At 34.2% G+C, this 22766-nt stretch overlaps 1 protein-coding gene across 2 annotated transcripts; it reads right to left on the bottom strand.

Moving 5' to 3' along the window:
- Nucleotides 1-3242: 3242 nt before the first annotated feature.
- LOC109054844 (calcium/calmodulin-dependent protein kinase kinase 2-like) lies at nt 3243-21943 on the bottom strand. Of its 2 annotated transcripts, XM_042747528.1 has the most exons (17): nt 21782-21943; nt 16505-17135; nt 14288-14335; nt 12606-12659; nt 11236-11287; nt 10939-11072; nt 9840-9876; nt 9672-9693; nt 9486-9574; nt 8367-8566; nt 8221-8274; nt 8009-8082; nt 7843-7930; nt 6886-7017; nt 6604-6704; nt 4626-4676; nt 3243-3852 (listed from the first exon to the last, which is right to left on the bottom strand). In XM_042747528.1, the coding sequence occupies exons 2-17, from the start codon at nt 17090-17092 to the stop codon at nt 3780-3782; spliced, it is 1797 nt and encodes a 598-aa protein (XP_042603462.1). In that variant the 5' UTR covers nt 17093-17135; nt 21782-21943; the 3' UTR covers nt 3243-3779. The 2 variants fall into 2 exon arrangements, with proteins under 2 accessions (XP_042603462.1, XP_042603463.1); XM_042747529.1 differs by lacking the exon at nt 4626-4676 and having other exon boundaries at nt 3245-3852; nt 21782-21938.
- Between the last annotated feature and the right edge of the window lie 823 nt (nt 21944-22766).

Raw genomic sequence — 22766 nt, 5'->3', positions numbered from 1 at the left:
ACTAATTTATTTTTGAGTTTATAAATAAGATTTTTCTCTCTTTGTTTAAATGAGTCTATTAGACTGCAAGACAAATATTTTGTTTGCAGAATGCACGAGCACTGTCCTCTGACGCCCTCTAGTGATGAATCACATGAAGAGTTCTTTACTGAAAACATCATTTACATTCAAACTTGAGTCATCATTTACTGTTCATGCAGTCAAAACCTGTATGGGTTTCTGTCTTCGTTATATAACAAAATGAGATGACAGGATATTAATTTTTGGGGTGAACTATTCTTAAAGGGAAAGTTCACTCAAAAAATTAAAATTCTGTCATCATTTACTCACCTTCAAGGATATTTTTTAAAGTAGTATCTATTTGCGTTCAACAGAAGAAAGAAACCCATACAAGTTTGGAACAATTTTAGGGTTAGTAAATTATTTTTTAGGTGAACTATCCCTGTACTATTTATAATTTTAAGACTATATATATTTTTGATAAAAAGCAACAATTGTGAAAAATTATGAAAAAAGAAGGGAATTAAAAAACAACACTGAACTACAAGATAAATGTTAACCAAAAAAGGTTACAATTTTGCAGACTTGAAGGCATTTAACTGTCAAAACAATATGATTACGACTCTACATGCTACTACTATTAATAATACATAAATACAAATCAAACCAAAGTAAAGGCAACTTTAATTTATTCAAATAATCAACTGGATACAATATATAGAATGATCAGCAATGAGATCAGAGGACGCTGTAAAGAGCTCAAACATGCTTTGAAAACATGCTGAATGAAATTGCGTGATTGTGACGGCATGCATTTATGTAACATCCCTGTAAACAGCCCTCTCAACGGTGCTCGAATGCAGTCGCTAGTGTGAGATGGATGCAAACATTTACTCTAGCCCTTCAAGAAATACTGGGCAGAAACAGTGAGGAATGATATTAAGAGGTTATAAATATACAGTACAGCATTCCCTTTAATATACAATACACCTCTATTCAACTAATCGTTTGCAATGTCATAGGAAACGGAAAAATGCTGTCCTTGAATTCAGCTATAGTGAATTTAACTCATAGTTTTGATTGTACAGAAGAAGAAAACATGGTTATGAAGGCCTTCGTTAAACATGCATCATCTGAATTCTATTCAGAATATATATTTTTCGATTTTCCCTATAAATACTTAATCAAAAAAGGGGAACGGTGCTTCTCTGTTCCTGAATATATTATTTAAAGGTCATCAAAATCTGTTAAAATGTCCACTTACATACACAGTAGTGATATTGTATAACCAGCTTCCATCGGCGCACATGCATATTTAGGTCAATATTACAAGATTCCTTCAATAATCAACATCCAACATACATAAGAGACCAACCGACTGACTTACACAGTCCAGAACTGCACCACAATGTGAGATTTCTTTTGCATAGTAATAGTACCTACACAAAAGATTCAAATGAAAAGTCTTAAAGATAAAGAAAGAAAATCACAAAAAACAAGTACTATAAAATACAGCAGAGTTTAACATGCAGGAAAACAAAAAAAGTGAAAGAAAACAAAAAGGTAGAGACTTCTAGAGTTACAAAGTAAACCAACAACATACATTCAACCTACTTGTGCAGAAGACTCCCCTGATACATGGAAGCGTGAGCTATGTTACTCATTTCAGTGGTGGAAAAGCACCATCACTCGACATTTTGAAACTACAGCTAAACAGAGCAAACAAACAAACAATCATCGAAAAAAATTCAACACAGGAGATACATGACCGTATAGTGCACATTGAGAAAATCTCAACAGGGCTTTGGACTATTTTTGCTAACTTTAAAACTTAAAGCTTACTATAATTCTACACTGTCTAGAACAGCTTGTCTAAAATTCCCAATTCTACTTTATCTACAATTCTATTGTACCAAAAAACTCTACACATGTACTGATGACCTATGCTACAGTTATGAGTATGAAAATGTAAGGCATACATTTGTGTCAAAACAGACTGACAAACATTGATTCCTTAAGTGAAAAGTCATGCATAGATTGCACAAAGTTATTGTATTTCCTTAAGAACTTCATAGAATATGCGTCCTATATAGAAATGCCGATAACGAACTCACTCTGATCATGACAAAGTCGGAAATGTACTACTACTGTACATGGCATTTTGGTAATTCTACACAGGAAAAGGAAGTGAAATTACAGTAAGAAACTGTTAGCTTCATGATTAAAAGGGTCATGTTACATACAAGAAGAAGAACGGTCACAATGCCTATTCTGGCATTCCCTAAAGGTTATGTGTGCCCTAAATAATTAACCTACCATTCAAAAACATGCTTTATAACTCTCTCATCTCTTGGTTTTGGGCTTTGTTGTTAAAAAAAAAAAAAATGAGACAGTTTCCAGGTTTGGTGTTGTTCACCATCTACAGCGCTGACATTATAATATAAACACAAAGTTGTGTGATTTTATATATAAACAAACATACACATGTAAACTTATGTGGATTTTTAATTACTACATTTATACACATATCCTGACTGCAAATATTAAGAATTTGAATTTTTTTAAAAAAATTATTATTTGTATTTTTTATTTTACTTAAACCTGATTTTGAGAAGAATTTCAATTGAAGTTGAAATATCTGATGAAAATTCATTTTTCATTCATTTTTAAATTCATTTTTAATAATCTAATGAGATCTGTAAAACTGCAATGAAGTGTCTCTAATCAATCACTGATGGAAAAACATGAAGAAATCATAAATTTCTTCTTATAAATACATTTTAGATGTAACCGTCAGCAATTTTGAAGACTTTTAAGTATTTAAAGCTATTTATTTCATGTGTTAACTTCTGTATAATTTGTTTAAACAAACCTGATTTCTGAGATATTTAAGTAAAAACATTTTTTGGATGAAAGTCTGAGCTATTTTTCATTTTATCATTTTTCAAATCATATCACATCTCTCAAATTAATGAGTAATAGACAAGAAAGAAATCATACATAATACAAGAATCAAAAACTAGTTAAAGGTTATTGTCCGCAAATGTGCAAAGGCTATTTATTATTTTATTTGCCTTGATTTTTTTATATATATATATATATATATATATATATATATATATATATATATATATATATATATATATATATATATATATATATATATATATATATATATATATATATATATATATATATAAAATTAATTTTATTTAAACCAAACAAACCTAATTTTCAAGATTTGATTTTTTTTTTGAATAAATTAATTGCTGATGAAAGTCTGAGATAAATTTATTTTGTTATGTTTAAATTCAGTTCTAATAATCTATAAGATCTGTAAAACTGCCACAAAGCAGCATGTCTCTTTAAGTAATGAGTGATGGACAAACCTAAGAAATTGTACATTTTTCCCTAAAAAAATCTGTTTAGCCCATAGACTGTATAAAAACAGGTTTAGCCTCGCGGTGGCGCCCCCTAGCTGAAGTAGAGGAGTAAAGCAGAGTCTCCGTGCTGGAGAGGAGAGTAGAAACACACGCGCACACACAAAACAGGTCCTGAGAGACGGCAGAGACCTGGGCAGACAGATACAGTGCATGCTGCTGTGGACTGTACAAATGCATGCATGAGTGGGTGGGCACACTCCACATTAACAATCCAACATGAGCTTCTTCCTTCCATCTTCCTATCCACACCTCAGCCTCAGGTCCATATCCTGGCCTTCCGGCAGCCACAACAGCCCCATCCTTGTGCATTTCGCCTGAGCAAGACGCCCACAACTATCAGGAAAGAACTTCATCCTCGCCCACGAAGGGCAGGTCCATGCTCCGCATTCCTTCCTCGCTCTGTTGTTTCCTAGGAAACAGACAAACGTGGAGGTTTAAAATATCCGCACATTCCAGGCGTGTCAACCTGTCTATAGCAATGCAGACTGTTGTTAAGTGCGGCTAGAACTGTTAGGTAGCGGGGAATGTAAGTCAGCGCGAGGGGGGGTACATGGCATCGCATCAGTCATATGCTCGGGTTGGAAGGAGGCACATGAGAGTGACTGACTACCATGTTTTTGCGAGGGGTTGTACAAGGAAACCAAACACAAAAAAAACCAACCAAAACAAACAAACCAAACACATAACAAATAAAAATGACCATGGCTAGGCGGCAAATCAGGATGCTCCTCTCCTTTTTTGTTGCTGACATTATGCATGAGGGGCATGCAGATATAGAAGGACCTGGAAAACATCATCCTGAACTGCCCATGAACTTACAGGACATACATGAACTTGTTTTATCTGTTAAACATTACATGCAAAATATGCTTGATGTACTAAGGGTTGATTATTAAAAGTAGCTTGTACAGCTACTAAGGTTCTTTAAGAGGGAATATCATGAATATTTTAAATATTACATGCATAAAATTCTGTTTATTGGGTAGGAAAACACAAGCGGAAAAGCTTGTTATTCTTTAAGCCATCTGAATGATAGTTTTGAGCATGCTAAAAAACACCACACCATTCCTTTTAAGTACAGATCATTCAAAATGGGCATGACCATTATCTCCTACATATAATATAGGTGGAGGAGAGTGAACAGGACATAGGTGGAGCGCTAACAGGCTAGCAGAGCTTTACCTGGGGGTACTGAGATTGCGGCAGTATTTCAAACTCCCTGCTCTCCCTTTTCTAGATGGCAGGAGAGATGCGGATACGTGAGAATTCTTAAACTGGAGCGTTTCTGTCAAATGTTCCTGAAAACATGACTAAACAAGAGCCTTAAAGGAATATTTCATACTAAATATAACTCAAATATGCTAACGATTACCACAGAAAATAATTTATGCTTGTCCCTTGGTTTCTGAAAATCAACAAAAAAGTAGGTTAAAGGGATAGTTCACTCAGAAATGAATATTCTACTCACCCTGATGTCATTCTAAACTTGTATGAATTGCTTTCTTCTGTTGAGTACAAAAGAAGGTATCTTGAAGAATCTTGGTAACCAAACAGTTGACGGAAGCCATTGACTTCTACAGTATGGAAAGAAAATACTATGGAAGTCAATGGCTAAGTAAAGTAAGAATTTTCATTTTTGGGTGAACTATCCCTTTAACAATTTTAGCAAAGCTATTATTATAAGATATTGTTACTTTGCTAGGTAGTAATCAACCTAGCAAAGCACTGCAATGAAAACCTCAACATAGCTGCAAAGGGGGCACTCATGAGTCATGAAATGATAAAAACAACTATAGCTTTGTTCAAATATGCATATACTTTCCCACTATGTAGTAGACGAGAACAGTATGTGATGTCTGAATTCATAGCATTCATTTGACATATGTGAAAAGTACCCAAATGACTTACTACTTCCGGTGTATCTGATCACTTTACTATCCCATGAGGCACCTGCAGAGGATTTGTGAACGCGACGATAGCAATGACAACCTGACAGATGTAGTACGTCTGGATTTCATTCATATTGCACACACTCATATTACTTTTTAAGTAAGTTCATTTAGTCATTTACATTAAGTCATTTAGCAGACGCTTATATCCAAAGCGACTTACAAATGAGGTCAACGGAAGCAATCAAAATCAATAAAAGAGCAATTCATAAGTTGATGTTCAAAAATTCAAAAGTTCATATTCAAATGTAGTCCGTTATTGGACAGTATGGTCTTGTGGACACACACGTGAAGTCCACATTAAGTATGGCTTTTGGAACAAGGCCTTTAACATCTTGAGTAAAGTATTTTAGCTTAGTAGGCTAATCAGTTAGCTTGGTAACTGTAAGCTAAATGAAAACAAAATAAACATGTTTAATGAGACCATTCTTAGCTTTGGCTCTATATTGCAATGTGTATAGAACATGAATTTATTAATCGATAGAGATGCATTAAATTAGAATTTTAGTAATTTAGCAAATCACTGGATTAAACTTCACCCACAGAAACTGTTAGAAGCACACAAAGAGTTAATTCAAGAAATGTAGTCTCATCTCAAAAAAATCATTTAGACAACTTAAGAAGTTAAATAACACATTTTACTGAAGGTTTAGTGTTAAAAAACATTCAAAAGTTTGTATGTCAATAAGATTTCTTTTTTTAACATTCACTTATGCTCCAAAGCTGCATTTAATCAAAAAAATCAACAGAACTGTAACATTTGTGAGATATCGCAATTTAAAAGAGGCGTTTTCTATTTTAATATATTTTTTAAATGTTTTCAGTGTCACATGATCCTTCAGAAATCATTCTAATATGCTGATTTGCTGCACAAAAAATATCAATATTGAAAACAGCTGAGCTTTTTTAGCCAAAATCTTTTTAAAAGTATTAACAAAAGTACATAAACTAGTCAAAATTATTTTCTGTGGAAATGCTGCATAGACATTAAGCTCTATTTTACCTGAAAATACACTTAAGCTCTATCCTTATCATATTACAGTATAACCTTGTGTAGTTATTAATAATTATAAAAGTAATTAAATTACTTTAAAACAAGCTAGGCAAACCATTTAAAACGGTCTGTGACCACTGAAACCACTGCAGAGTTTCAAGTCTATGTCCAGGAAATTTGTTCCAGTTATAGCCCATCCCTAATGAGGAAGACTTACGATAGCGTGTGTCCTTGTGCGGCGGGACTCCTGTCTTCCCTGCGGCCCCAATCAAACGGGTTCCCAAAAGAACGCTTGCGCAGCATAGTCCTAACCAAGATCTGTAGCAGAGAGCATGCAGCAAGAATAAGAACTCCAGAAACAGGGGTTGGGCTGTAATCTGTGTGGGTCATTAATCTGTTTATTCATTTGATGAGGTTATTAGCATTGAATACATTATGTGTATTCATGAAAACAGAATTAGTGTTGTCTAAATAGGCCACCAGGGGCTTGTGATCTCACCACGGTGGCCAGGCTGGGGATGTGCTTGACAGAGTTTTCCACCTCCTCCTCTGTCACTTCTATCAGGCTGCAGCAGTTGTCGTCCTCAGGGGGGAGGGGCTCAGCGCCGTGCCGTGTCACCCATGGGTGCACCTAAAACAACAACAACGGAACAGAAATCCTGCTTTGATATCATTAATTAACTCAAGACTGTGTCTAGGCTGCTGGAGTGTCCTATATTCACACAGGAAGTGCTTTGAAATCATCTTTTAAGAATAAGGAATGGTTTTATTTTTGGTACTTTTGAAGTATGGAGGCTAATTATAACATAAGAAAAAACACACTACCATGTAAAAACTATTTGGGGTCAGTAAGATTTTTTTTTTTTTTCTTGAAATAAATTATTACTTCTATTTAGCACGGATGCATTAAGTTGATCAAAAGTGGAAGTAAATATATATTTTTTACAAAATACTTTTTTCATGTCAAATAAACGCAGTTCTTTTGAACTTCCCATTCATCAAAGAATCCTGAAAAATATATATATATTAAGCATCCGTTTTCATTATAAGCATATTAGAATGATTTCTGAGGATCATGTGACACTGAAGACTGGAGAAATAGCTGCTAAAAATTCAGCTTTGCCATCATAGGGATAAAATACATTTTAAAGTACATTAAAATAAAACAAGTTATTTTAAATTGTAATAATATTTCACAATATTATTGTTTTTACTGTATTTTTGAATAAATGGAGCCTTGATGAGCATAAGAGACTTTTTTCAAAACCATCATCCAAATCTTACTGACCCCAAAATTTTGAATGATGGTATGTATGGTTCCAAAAAATGTACATATAAAACAACCAAACATCAACCAATAGCCAAAACTGTTTATTTTTCTGACCAATCATAAAAGAGTACTTTGTTGAACTTGAAGGTGGCGTCATCAGTGAAATGTAAAAAAAGTCAGACTGACCTTGATTTGTGGGACGGTAATTCTGGTTTCAGGATTCTTGTCCAACATTTTAAACAGAAGGTCTTTTAAGTCATCTGATATGTCCGCGCTGTTAAGTGGGACAAAAATCAGTGTCAGAACAACAGGATGGGAAAGGTCTTTCAGGCTCAAGAGGAATCTCACTCACTTCTCAGGAAGCTCCACCGGTTGGGTCTTGATTTTCTGATGGAGGCTCAAAATACGCTCATCCATAAACGGACACTGTACAGAGAGGAAATAAAGTCAAAGACCACAACAAAAAGAATTCATTTTATACACTTTTCTTGAACAGTTTTGCTGAATTGTTACCGTTTACAGTGCATATGTCATGATATATACGAAGGACAAAACAGGGCGTACCACTCCAAAGATGAAACAGTATAAGGTGACTCCCATTGCCCACACATCCAGAGCCTATAAAAACATGATGGTAACTTCATTAAATCAATTTTGACAGAAAGACTGACAGGATATTACAAACTAGCTTAGAGAACAGAGCTTTAAACCTTTCCAGAGAAGTTCTTGCGGGTCTCTGAGAGGGTCTCTGGGGCGAGAAACGCTGGCGTCCCAACTGTGCTGGTCAGGAGGGCGTCTGCTCCCTCAAACTGGTTACTGACCCCAAAGTCGGCAATTTTAACATGGCCATCTTCCCCCACAAGCAGGTTGGAAGGCTTGATGTCCCGATGAATGATTTTCTGGTAATGTACTGTTGAGGATGAATGGTTGCCTCTCTTTTAATCATTACTCATTGCATTTTGATGACTATCAAGAAGAACTGTATCTAGTCTCATAATTTGAGGTATATTACAGATAAAAATGTTAAGAACTTTCTGAAAACCAAAGGCTATTTTATGCTGTTTAAGAGAATGGGTACACACATTTACTTTCAATGTCATTCAGATGGCTTCTTCCTGTCCTGTGTTGTTATCTATTAACTATCTATTAACTAATAGTTTTAGTTTACCAATTTTGATGGAAATAAAGCTGAAATAAAATATCATTATAAATATTACATGAAAAACTTAAATGAAAATTAAAAATGTATTGCCAAACAACTAAAATAAAAAAAATGTTCAAGAACCAAAATTACTAACAACAATAAAACTGAAATAAAACCAATTAAAGTTATAAAGATCTATTAAAAACAAATAAACAACATCTAATAAAAATGACAAAATGGCTAATGAAATAAAACTAATGAAATGTAAACTGAACATACTAGTATACAGTAATAGTATAAAAATATAATACTAAAATACAAATATTAATATAAAGTATATGAATAAATAATAATGTATAAATAATACTAAAATAACACTGTTAACTGGCCAGTTCTTGGACAGAATAAGTAGACATGAAAACTAAAATTATATTGAAAATTGAAAATATAAAAATAAAAGCTAAATCCTATAACAGTATATAAATTATACTAAAATAAAACTGCTGAGTAGATAGTAGATGGCTAGAATAAGATATGCTGACAAGACTTTAGTCTAAAAGTTTGGCTCCATTAGACTATCCAGTGCCCAGCCAATGGCGTGAGGCCATGAAAATGTACCTTGTCCTTTTATCTGGATGTATTAGCAACAATCAAGAGTATTGATTAGCTAAATTCCCGCACTCACAATACTCAATTCCTCTTAGCAAGTCCTGGAAGTAGAAGCGTGCCTGGTCCTCATCCAGGGGCTTATCAGTAGGAACCTCCATCACTGCTCTGCAAACACATGGGGAATGAGACACAGTTTCTCTAGCAGAGTGACACTAGCACAGCATGAGCCGGCGCTACAATCAGAAATAACATGCTTACTCACCCTCGTTTGACAAGCTCGAAAACTGTGAAATCACACAGGAAACAGAGTTAAGCTGTTGTGCATTACCTTCTCTGAATTTACATACATTCAGCACAGAAGAGTAGAATAAATTGTGCATGTGCAAGTGTGTAGCATCTGCCAAGAGGATGAGTATCTGGCCAGACTTACCCATGTACAGATGGTCCTCACTTGGATCATCCAGCACCTGCACAAAAAAACCAAAGCGGTTCAGAAAGGGAATGAAACCAGTCAGCACAGACCTTATATTATGCCATATCTGATTTGATGTAAATGAAAACAAGGGTTTGACGAATAGATATTCAGTCCATTCAATATGACAGACTGCATTAACATTAACATGCATCAACATCTATTTACTACAACCCAGTTTTGTTGACTTTTTAGGGAAAAGCTTTCTTTCAGTGTTTTTATTGGCTAAATACTAACTGCCCAGTACATATAAGTACACTACAAATAATTTTTTGTCGTAATCAGTATTTGTGTCTTATTTTCCAATAAAAATATTTTTAGACATCCTAAAACCAACTTGTTTTCTGGTAAACTTTTTTTTTTTTTGCTTTTGTTTTAAGCATTAACCACACTACACATTGTTAGATTTACACTTAAAAATATAATTTAATTAATTAATACTATTTTTTATTTGAATATTCAATTAAATTTTGCTTAAAAATAAGTGTATCTTTATACTATAGTACATTTTTAGTGGAGAATCAAGTAAAAATACTCATAACGCTTTATTTATTTTTGCAGTGTATAATATTTAAGAAACTGTATTTCTATTCCTCACTGCCTTATTTTTATTCATGTCAAATTTAAAATGATGCTTGTAATTTTTTCAAGGTTAAAATCCCTCCCAGTTCAATAAATTTATAGGTGGACTCTCTGTTTAAATGGTGGAAGTGTTTGGGGAAACTTGTTTGGAAATAGTCATAATTTTTTAATTCTACTTGGTGGTGCACAAATTACACATTTAATAATTTATTTATTTATTTATTTGAAGTGTACAACATTTAAGAAACTCTATTTATAACCCTCACAGCTTTATTTTTATTAATGTTAAATTTATTATGTGGCATGCTATTTTCCCTATCCTAGTTTAATAGATTTAAAGGTGGACTTTCTTTTCCAGACGATAGGAAACCTGTTTGAAAATAGTCTTTTTTCTTTCTTTTTTTAATTACACTTGGTGGCACTAGTGGTGCACAAATTACACTTTTGGCTGCATATTGATCATACAAGCACCCACCTCCACAAGCTTAACCACATTAGGGTGATCAAGCTTCTTGAGGATGGCTATCTCCTGGTAAACACGCTCCAGAGGCCCTTTGGGCTGAGGGGGGCCCTCAGGGGCCAATTTTGCCCCACGAGGAGGAGGTCTGCCTGTTTAAACCAGCACAAGAGTAAATCATGTAAAGGGTTGAAGTATTGGGCATTATGCAAGCTAATGAAACTGGGCCCCCAACCTCATACACACATACACTCACACATACACTCAATCATAAACCCCGCTGAGCGCTCCATCTGCTTTAAAGCAGACACTTACGCGGGAACCCAGCCTGCCTCATCAGTCGTTTCTTGGACAGCACTTTCATGGCCTGTGGAGAGCAGTGAGAATGAGAGCGTGAGAGCAGATATCCAGTGTCATTACTGGTGCTGGGTGACATATGCCCCATTCTACAACCAGTACTGAGTGAGGACTACGACTGCCCCAAAAATTAGGATGAAAAAATAAGCAAAAATTACCGTAATCAGAGATTGAGCAATTTTAAGTTAAAATTTATTGCAATATTAGAACAATATAATAATTGTTATTATTATTGTTGTTGTTATTGTTATTACAGCATGTTCATAATCATCATCAAGATATTTTATTTAATATTAAAATTAAATTATTTATCAAATCCCAATAATATAACAATATTTTTTAAATATTATAGCATTTATAATTTATAATTATAACATTTATAATTATAATCCTAATAATACTACTAATTTGACTGAGCAATTTTAAGTTAAAATTTATTTTAATGTTACAGCAACATATTATTATATCTATCTATCTATCTATCTATATTTTGATGCCATAGTGTACTGTATATTCAAGAAACCAGCTCTGTGTGAAGACTACTGCACAAAAAAAGCAACAAATACTACATTTAAGTAAAGAAAAAGCAAATAATCAGAAAAATGATCAAAATTAAGTTAACATCAAAATATTACAGCAATATATCATTATTATTACTATTATACATGTTAATAATACTAATAATAATAATATTAATACTATTACTAATAATCAAGATTAGGATATTTACTAATTAAAAATATTCACACACACACATACACATACATAAATATATATATATATATATATATACACCTACATACATATATATATATATATATATATATATATACATATATATATATATATATATATATATATATATATATATATATATATATATATATATATATATATATATATATGTACAATACAGTAAGAGTTAGTCAACAGTGAGAATAGAGATGAAGTAATATATGACTACTGATGAAATGACTACTAATTTAGCTGGATAATGAGTCCATGGCTTGTGCAGCAATTCGACATTTCCCATCATTCTCTGTGGTATGCTTTGCTCTTTGTTTTAATGCACTAGTACTAAAATGCATTTTACTTCAATTAAAATCACATCATAATTATGATTTCTGAACCCATTAGGAGGAACGTCTTGAAGGACAGTGTCTACGTGACCGTTTTAAGACTGGCTGCTGAAGATGACCTCAACTAGTCAATCATAATTTAATGATTACTGATTAATGAACACTAGGATGTTAGCTCTTTACCCTTCACACATGAAGTGTGTATATATTTGTGCAAGATCATGAGAGTGTGTTGCGTCAGTCACTCACATAGTACGTGTTGTCGTCTTCATTGTACGCCAGCTTGACAACTCCATAGGAGCCCTTTATCAGGAAAACAAGGTGCGTCAGTCATGACAACTTGTAAATGGATCAAACTGCAATACAAACACACTCAGTAACATGCAAAAACGGTGGGAAACAGGAGGCTATAGTGGCCTTTTTTTTGTGCATTTGATTAACATGTAAACCAAACCAAGCCAGTAGGCAACAGCCGGCATCATGATGAACGCCATAACAGGCATAATTCCACTTCTGTTCTGTCTCTATCTCTCAAACCCACACACACACACAGGTCCCAGCTGGGAGAGCGGATTGCAGTTCCAGCAGGGAATCCAACCCTCAGACACAGAGATGAGAGCAGAGCAGGAATCTCCCCATCCAAGCTGACAGTTTTCCATGCCCTCGAATAGAGATGAAGCTTAGTGGAACAGCAACAGTGAAAACACTTCACTGCTCCTTTCACTTGCTTTACTGCATTACTCTGTATACTGCTTTATTCGTAAATTCATTAGATGTGCTTATGTATACTCTTCTTAGAAAAAAGTACTGCGGTAATACTATGGTACACATGGTTCAAAAAGAACTCTAACATGTCCAAAAAAAAAAAAAAACATGGTACTTTTGTAAGTGTCTAATTCATTCTGTTTTAATCATGAAACTTTGATCTATCCTATGGTGTCACAAAATTACCATATTAATATACTATGAAATTAAATAATATAAAGTTATTTCAAACTCTATTACCATAGCACCCTGTTCCAGAAAAGAAAAAAACAGATAGGGACTATTGTATTGTCTCGGCAAAATTGATTTTGAATAGTCAACAGAAACATTCTGGGGTCAAATATTGATTTTCCCTACAGTTTTCTTTTCTATTTATATTTCCTACACAGTTATCTCTGGTATAACTATTTTTTATTCTCATATTTACTACAGCTTAAAAGTTTCAGTTTCAGTTTTTTTTACTATATTATTATATTATTATTTTATTTTATTATTATTTTTTACATACTTTTATTCAGCAAGGATGCTTGAATTGATCAAAAGTGACAAAGACAGTTATAATGTGATAAAAAAAAAATTATTTCACTGTTTCCACTAACAGATTTAATATAGCACATTAAACATTGATAATAATAATAAGAAATGTTTCCTGGGCACCAAATGAGCAAATTAAAAAAATATATATATTTTTTAGTCATTACTCCAGTCTTCAGTGTGCAAAGAAATAATTTTAAAATGCTCATTTGGTGTCTTTGTCACCACAGGAATAAATGACATTTCAAAATACATTCAAATAGAAAACCACTATTTTAAATTGCAATTAATATTTCACAATTTTGCTGTTTTTATTGTATTTTTTAATACAGTAATACAGCTTTGGTGAGCATAAGAAACTTCTTTCAGAAACATTTCATATTTATTTATTTTCCAAGATACAGAAAAAAGGAAAAAGTGTGATAATTTCATGTGGCTCATTTAGTAATAATGACAAATTTGCCTCACATATTTTGTTACTTTTCATATTTTTACCAAACCAAATATACAATATGTTTGTTTGTTCTGAAATAAGGAAAACAGCTCAATTAATCTTTCAGCAGAGTGTTCATTCATCCCAGGCTCAGCAGGAAATGATCTCTATATAAATAATAAATGAAAAATAGACATACCTTTCCGATCTCATCTTTCAGCTTGTACTGGTTGAGCTGCACGCAGTCCTTTTGAAATAAAGAAACACATGATATCTATCAATGCAATAAGGTCTTCTTTAAGGAACTGTAGTCACTACTTCAGCCTGTGTGGCCAAAGATCACAGCAAATGCTAACCTGATTCTCTCATCAAGAATGATGCTTGTAACATTCCAGGTTCAAAGAATCAAAGGCATGAGCAGAAGGAAAACTACAAGCCAGGGTTCTTATAGTTAACTAAAACGAAATAAATGTTAATTGAAATAAAATATGAAAAAACTTGATTTCAGCTAGTTGCCAAGGCATCATTTCTCATTTTCATTTAGCTTAGTTTGAAGTACTAAAATAACTAAAACTAAATAAACTGAAACAATTACATACAAATTAATAAAAACTATTTAGACACACACAAAAAATATACAAAATAATCCAATTCAAAATATTAACAAAAAGTATAATAGTATATCAATGACACTAAAATAACACTGACTTCTCTACAGCTACACACATTTCTCGCTGATTTCATGTCCTAATGGAAAAGCAGAAGCATCTATAGGGGAACTTTCTCTTGACGAGTGCCATTAAGAGGAAGGTAATTGCTCCTGTCTGTAACCTTACCTTACATACCCTCTAAAGCTTGCAGACTTGAAGCCAGTGCAGAGAATGAAGAAAAGGAAATGTTCTTCTCAAAGACAATTTCAGTTCTCACACAAGCAGCTCAAATTATCTCAGGCCACAGCATCACATTGTCTAGTTTTTGGTGGTGTAATTATATAAGCTTGCATAATTGTTGGTAACCATTGTGTGGTTCAGACAGTTGAGCTGTGTTAAAATAGATGATGTTGTGTTTTACATCTTCCAGACATTGCCCACCTCTAACATAGAAATCACAAAGAGCAATTTCTATATTTTATAAATTATCTTATCAGTATTTTATAATTATCTTATCTTATTATCTTTACAGTATATATATATATATATATATATATATATATATATATATATATATATATATATATATAATATATATTATATATATATATATATATATATATATGTAATTGTACAAATATATTATTTATTTAACATTTAAATTATTAATATCTATCTATATATATATCTATATATAGCTATATATATATATATATATATAGATATATATAATATCTAAATATACATGAATTGATTATTCTAATTATTTAAATGTTAAATACTAGATAATAAATATATATTAGTATATAATATTTAGTATACTATATACTATATAAATAAAAGCATATTTAAAAAAAAATGCAACATTAGAGTTGAGCATAATTAGAAAATATTTTTCCCCATGTCATTTACAAGCCTACATCATCTAAAATATAGAGACAAATTAATTTATATTAATAATTTAAATGTTAAATAAATAATATATTTTTTAAATTATTTTCAACAATTTTTAACATAATTACAATTTTTTTAAATATTTTATTTCCTTGACATTTACAAGGCTTCAGACCACTATTACAAGCCTAAATAATTTAAAATATAGTGTGTAATGTGATTTTTATATTTTACAATATATTTATTATACAATATTTACTGTCTATATTTAATGTAAATAATAACTAATTGATATTAACAATTAAGATATTGAAAATTATATAAGTAATAAAAATATACTTTTAAAAATATGTCATTTTAGAGTTCAAATATTTTATATTGATATATACAAGCACTTTATAATGTAAATTTTATATTACACAAAATATTTATTATAAACTATTTACTGTCTATATATTAAATACGTAAATAAATTAATTGCTATTAATAATTTAGATATTAAACATTACATTCATAATAAAAATATATTTTATTTATATTAATACATACTATATTTATAAATTAAATAATAATATGTATATTTATATTAATTCTATATGTTATTTCTCGCCTACATCATTTAAAATATAGTGATCACAAAGAGCAGTTTCTAGCCCCAAAGCTTTATCATGTATATTTTTTATATTTAACATTTAGATTTAATGTGTACTTATGAATGAATTTAAATGAATAATTTAGATAATACATATTATGTAAATAATTTTAAAAACTGCGTAACAAAAATGTTTACACTTAATTAAAATATAATATAATTAATTAATAGATTAATGTAAGTCTTCCAAACACACCTGCCATTAACACCGGCCACCTACCTGCAGGTCTGTGATGGAGACACGATGAGACTCCACGGTTGGTCTTCGAGGGAGGCGTGGGGACGAGTGAGGGGAGGTGATTGGCGAGTAGGGCAGCGATGGGTAAATATAGCGTCCGTTCAGCCCCGGTGAACCACAGGGCGACGAAAGCGTCTGCGAGCGTTCCTGTAGCGACAGCTTCCTGTTGGAGAGGCTCAGTCTACCTCTGTGTTCCTGTGGTTCTGGGAAGAGCGCTTCCGGGCGGCCCATCGTGTGGGATAAAAGATCACAGGAGGCCATGCGAAAGGGCGGGACTGGACCTGACGACGCCGGCTCAGGCGTTTCCGAGCTGTCCATGTCCTCCACCTCCTCCTCCTCTCCGCCCTCCTGCCCTGAGCCATCACTGGGCTCGTACTCTGTCACCACAATCATGGACTCCATCTCGCTGGTGCAAGAGCTCAGGCGCGTGGATGGGGAAGGGAGCACAACACAGCTCCGCAGCAGGTCAGGCAGTGGCTGATTGGGCGGCTGTACCGGGGGAATGGGCGGAGCATGGCCCAGAGCAGCAGGGGGATCAGAAGAGGGCCAGGAGGAGACACAGGGGAACATAGCGTCCTTCCCAAACACCTCTCAGTAGCCCCTCCATCAACGCCTGGCAGGAAAAACAGAGTTGGGAAATCTTAGATGTCATACAGAATGTCAGTGCTTTTGACCAATGAATTTCCTTGACTTTGAGTATCATTTGGGAATGGCCGTTATAATCACTTCACATTTTTATTATTATTTTTCCATCTTCTTTCCTGATATTGCCCACTCAATATTCTATACATACAATCCCAATATATAAGATGCTTAAAGTAAAGCCTGTTCGAAAATATTACATATCTCCATTCTGCTCTGAACCTCCGTTTCTTATGGCCTTGATTTACATGCAAAGAGCTGTAGTTTCTTTGGCAAGCCAATTTTCTGAACATTGGAGACTCTGTGTGTGTGGGAGAGGTGTGGGTCTCACAGAATGAGAGAAATATAAACAGGTACGATATAAAAGACATTCATTACTCCGAGGGTTTCAGAAAGGAGAACTTGTGTGGGCTGCCCCACCCCCTCCATGCGTCCTCATTTCTATCGCCCGCATTCACCGAGATCCACTGCAGCTTGGTTTTTCTTCTCTATCTCACTTTCGTTCCCTGTCATTTCTTCATCTGCGATCGAATCTCTACTTATGTTTTTGCTGTAATATCATCTCGGGGCCCTGGCCTCCATGCGTTCTCCTGTCAAAACACCCACACAGCTGGAAGATGGTGTTCTCTCTCCCTCATTCGAGAACACTGTGGGGGAAAAAAAGCCTGTTTTTCTCAGCATTTCTCATCTTTGACCCCTCCCGCATCCATTTCCCAAGTGATTACATCCCTGACACTAATTTTCACCCTAAATCAGAACACACTGATGAGGATTCAAGCTTTTCTAGCTAAAAATGACACTTTCTCACAAGAAAAAAAAACTGTCACATTCATACTGGAAATAACCTACATTCTCAAAAATCTCTATTCGGATCAAAAATCACATTAGAGGACAGACTCAGAATCTAATAAACTTGGTAGGCTCTTGAATTAAACTACTTTATAATAACCCAGAACATAATACAACCACCTAAGTGCTAGAAACCATGCAGAACACCTTAGAAACAATGTAAGTTTCAACCTTTGTATGGCAAGCACTATTCACATTTATGCATAAAATGTAAAAAACTTGTTTATTAAACTGTCCCTCACCATCCATCACCTACTGAGAGATTCAGCCAGTAAGAGAATGAATGATGGATTTTAGATGACATTAATATGACAACAAGTGACAAACAAGTGATTGCAACATCACGCAAGACGATATGTGCAACATCCTGTGTTGTAAACGTCTTTAAAACACACAAAGGTACTGTTATGCAGTTTCTATTTAATCTTAATCATGAGGTTAAAATTGTATATTTAAATCTTACATTTATTAATAAAGAAATTGAAAGCACACTGACAAAACAGTTACTTCTAAAAAAAAAATAATAATAATAATAATTACATTTTATTAAAAAAACATTTCTGATTAATTAAAATCATGAAACTTAAACAAGCGCCAAGTTGAAAACATTAAAAAATCTTACCGACCCCAAACTTTTGAATGGTAGTGTATGTAGTTATTAAAGAGCTGATTGCATTTGAAAGTGTAAAATGGTAAGAAATAGGCTACTGGTTGAAGTTATTATAGGTCAATCTCTGAGGGTAATCATTCAGTGTAGCAAAGTATCATGGTATTGACATCTGATGCCATTACTGTACCATCACAGCACTAATGGTCTACTATTATTAGCACACATTGACTAATAAAGCAGCACACAACCAAATAAATCACCTACTTTAACATATCGGAGTAGACCAAGCACATTTTATAATGAAATGAGACGTTTTTAATGTCAGATCAGATTTTAATCACCGGTCTGTCTCTGGTGTGGACGTCGTTAGTGACTTCCTGTCTACCTCGATGACAAAGAGACAGCCCAGCTGAGCACAGAGCGGCCAGGCATGTCCGACACATTCGTCAGCTCAGGTGCTGATGGGGGAATGATGAAAGTGTGCAGAAAGTCAGAGGGATTGATGTGTCATTATCCAGTCCAAGCGTCAGGCAACTATCTGAAACTCATGCGGCAGTATTACAGTTACCTTGCGAGCATCTAAAAAACCCAGAGTATCACATCCTCATTTCAAGAACAGGAAATTCACGGTAGATGCAGGCGAGATGTGGCCTGACTGCAATGGTAGGCTGAGCTATTTTAATCTGAGAGCAGTTTCCACACTCTTCTGTGACCTACTTCAATCTTTGATGGATTGCAAACCCAGTGTTTCTCCTTCACATGCCCAACCTACCAAACCTCATTTGTTATGGAGACTCAGACAAGCACACAAGCAAACAATCCTTGGACCCCCATGGTCCGGACTACATGTATAACAAACTGGCTCTACATTAAAGGGTTTCCACAAAGGACAACAGCCGTTTTCAGTCAAGCCCTTACCCAAGACGAACTCCAGCAAGAAACCAATTTTACCCTAGAAACAAACAGATGCAGTCTTACACCAGATGACTTTCCACGCTCTAGTTGTCTTTATTATGGTGAGATGCACGGGGCATCCACAGGGAAAGGGGTCCACAGAGGATTGACCGTATGGGACCATCTGGAGTGTTCAGCATTCTTCGAAACATTAACAGGGAAAACCAAAGTACTAATCTGTGGACAAGAGGAAGCAGGATTAATCTACACACTGACTTCATGCTAACCTTGCATGTTGTACCTAACACTTTAAAGACAAGTTTTGGGTTCAAAACAAGTTAAGCTCAACACCATCTGCGGGGTGCTGTCTATCTCCACAGACAATGGTTTTGGCTTTACAATAATACCCCAATATACAGCACTTCAAGCAAAATCAAAGAATGGTGTGATGCCATTTCGAACCAGATTTTTGGCCAAAATGAAGTTCATTTCAGGAGTTCAAACCAGCTTGCCTAAGTAAAATGATACATTATACAACCTTAAAAATAAAGGTTCTTTATAGGCGTATGGTTCCTTGAAAGGGGTCATCGGATGTTCGCGCTAATCATTTGTGATACAGCTTCACCTACACAAGTTTAAATCATTTTCTCTTGTTCTAGGTTATATTGAATTTGAAAGCAGTTTAAAAGTAAAAAGGTCCGCCACACTTTATACAAGTCGGTGGATATTTCCCATGCATTGGCTGTTAGTTGCATCTGATCATGTTCCAATCCATAAACTAAGAAATGAAAAGTAATTACACCAACCTCAATCACATTTCTGCACATGAGGCCTGAAAAATAAATAAACAACTTTATCCAGCTCACCCACAGCTAGATTTCAAATCATACCCGAATGGCTCATTCCACAGGGAAAAGCCCTCCAGAGACCGTCTTATGCCACTCTCTCCAAACAAGGCAAACTATTTTAAACCCAAACAGCCAAGCAACAAGAAAACACAAGTCAGTGGATACAAAACACCATTTGTTAATAATGCAGCACAACTGACATCCAATGTATTTGTATGCATATATTTCCTTTCATTACAGCCATATGGATTCAAATATCACACAATAGCTGTCAAAACCCAGACAGCATTTCTGGACATGTGAAGCATTTGCATGTTCCTTTGAAGCCTGAAAATACTGTCTATGCAGGGAGCTCACTAGATGTTGATACGCAGCCAGAGATTTTACAGGTTTCACTTGTTAACTGTCAAACAAACAGGGTGAAAATGAATTAAGGATGCTGAATTTTTTGGTAACTGGGTCATTCTATAAAACAGGTGCCTTTTTTATCTCTCAAATACATACTGGGTAAAAAATGACGTTAACATTCAATAGATGATGCCAACTTTAAACACACAAACAAAACCAGTCACTTTCTGTCATGCTTTTTTCTTCCTTCATAAAGATGAGTCATTTTTACCACTCCTGCCTGCCCAATAATATATATTTGTAATATTAATTAAAAATATTATTAAATATAAAATACTTCAAAGACTTATATATATTCTAATACAAAATCATATGCTATACCTAGCATAATTTATTATCTAAAAATCAAACAACTTGACTTGTCTTTTTGTTACTTTTGTTAGTAGTTAAGTCTTAAAGGTTCAAGTCTGTTTTGATGAACATGCATAGCAAATGTTTGAAAATCGAAAAGTGGATATTTGTTGAAATATCAGAATTAAATTCTCCTCATAATAAGCCCTTTGTAGTTTCACGACCTTGCAATATCAACTTGAACAAAAAGCAGTCAACCCTGTTTTATCATCAATCCTCTCCCAGCATAAATTACAGAGGGAGATTAATTTCACAATTCACTTACACATTGCATTACTGAATGCTTAGAAATTTTACTTTAAATCACCTTATTAAAGCTAAAAATGCTCCTGTTTCTTAGAATAACCCAACTTCCCAATAACCAAACTGATCTTATGTGAACAATTAGATGTGTATAGACTCCTGCTTCACAATGTCATGCATATTATCTGTAAACGCTCATGTAAACACTGACACTGGCTCGAAGAGCAGGTTCCGTTTGGAGAGCAGTTTTAAGGCTGGTTGTTATTTTGCTAAAGCTGGCTAACGCATCTCTTACGAAACAGATGTTTGGGAAATCCAGCCGAGGATTAATAAAATCATTGTGATCACGCACGTTCACGCATATCGCCCTATAGAGGTATAACGGGAGTCGTTGGGTCAGTGTTGTGTCCTTACCTCGGCCGTTTGTAAGATCCTGTTTGTGAAGGGTATGTTGTTAGCTCGCTGGCAGTAATGGTAGCGGTTTATGATATGGTATGATGTGCAGGCAGCGGGGGACGGAGGTGCTTCTGCTGTGAGTGAATGTGAGAGGAGTGGCGACATCTAACGCTCACGAGGGGAACTGCGTCTAGTGTTGAACGGACAGGCAGAGGGTTATTATTATTAGCTTGATTAATTGAACTTCATCGCTGTGCTTCACTCGAATGCCTGCACTATTACTCAACTGCATTTTGACACTAACTCAAGTCAAAAATTTAACTTTCCATTGTTTCAATTTCGTGTAAATCCCTAGAGTATCATTTTTACTCTCCCGGCTGGACTTTCACAACAGATGACTGACGACATTGATTTCAGTGGCGACCTGTTTGGAGACAACCATGGCATTTATTTATTACTCTAAAGAAATAAACTTATATTTTTAGACATTGCTGAAGATTAGCAAATTATCTAACAGTTTTCAGATTCATATTTTGTGTGTTCAAGATGTGTGATCATAAAACCTGGCCAGCTGGAGCACCAAGATGAACTTTAACATCTTTGTACAAGTGAGAGAAGCTGATTCCCTCCTCCAGCATATCTCGTGATATCTGAAGCAACTGGAAGATGTTTTTGTAGACAATATTCTACTTGAGACTATTAAAAATTGCATGAACCCATTCTAAGTTTGGATGCTGTATTAAAGGCAAATGGTGATGCAACACCTTAATAAAGAAATATAATATTCATATATATGTAGATAGATGAATTATATATACACACTTTTAAATACATTAAAGTGAATTAAGTACATTCAAATTGTTTTCAGTCAAATACTTTAAGCTTTGCAAGTGAAATCTGAGACAAAATCCATATTTTCAATAAATCATTTTTTTATAACTAAAAAAAAAAGAAAGAAAAAGTAAAATGCCTTAATTTCTTCCAACTTAAACGTTTTCTCTCA

This window comes from Cyprinus carpio, chromosome B21 (genome assembly GCF_018340385.1).
Source record: "Cyprinus carpio isolate SPL01 chromosome B21, ASM1834038v1, whole genome shotgun sequence".
Classification (NCBI taxonomy): domain Eukaryota; kingdom Metazoa; phylum Chordata; class Actinopteri; order Cypriniformes; family Cyprinidae; genus Cyprinus; species Cyprinus carpio.
Note: the sequence above shows the minus strand (reverse complement) of the source record. Positions and strands in the feature narration are given on the sequence as shown.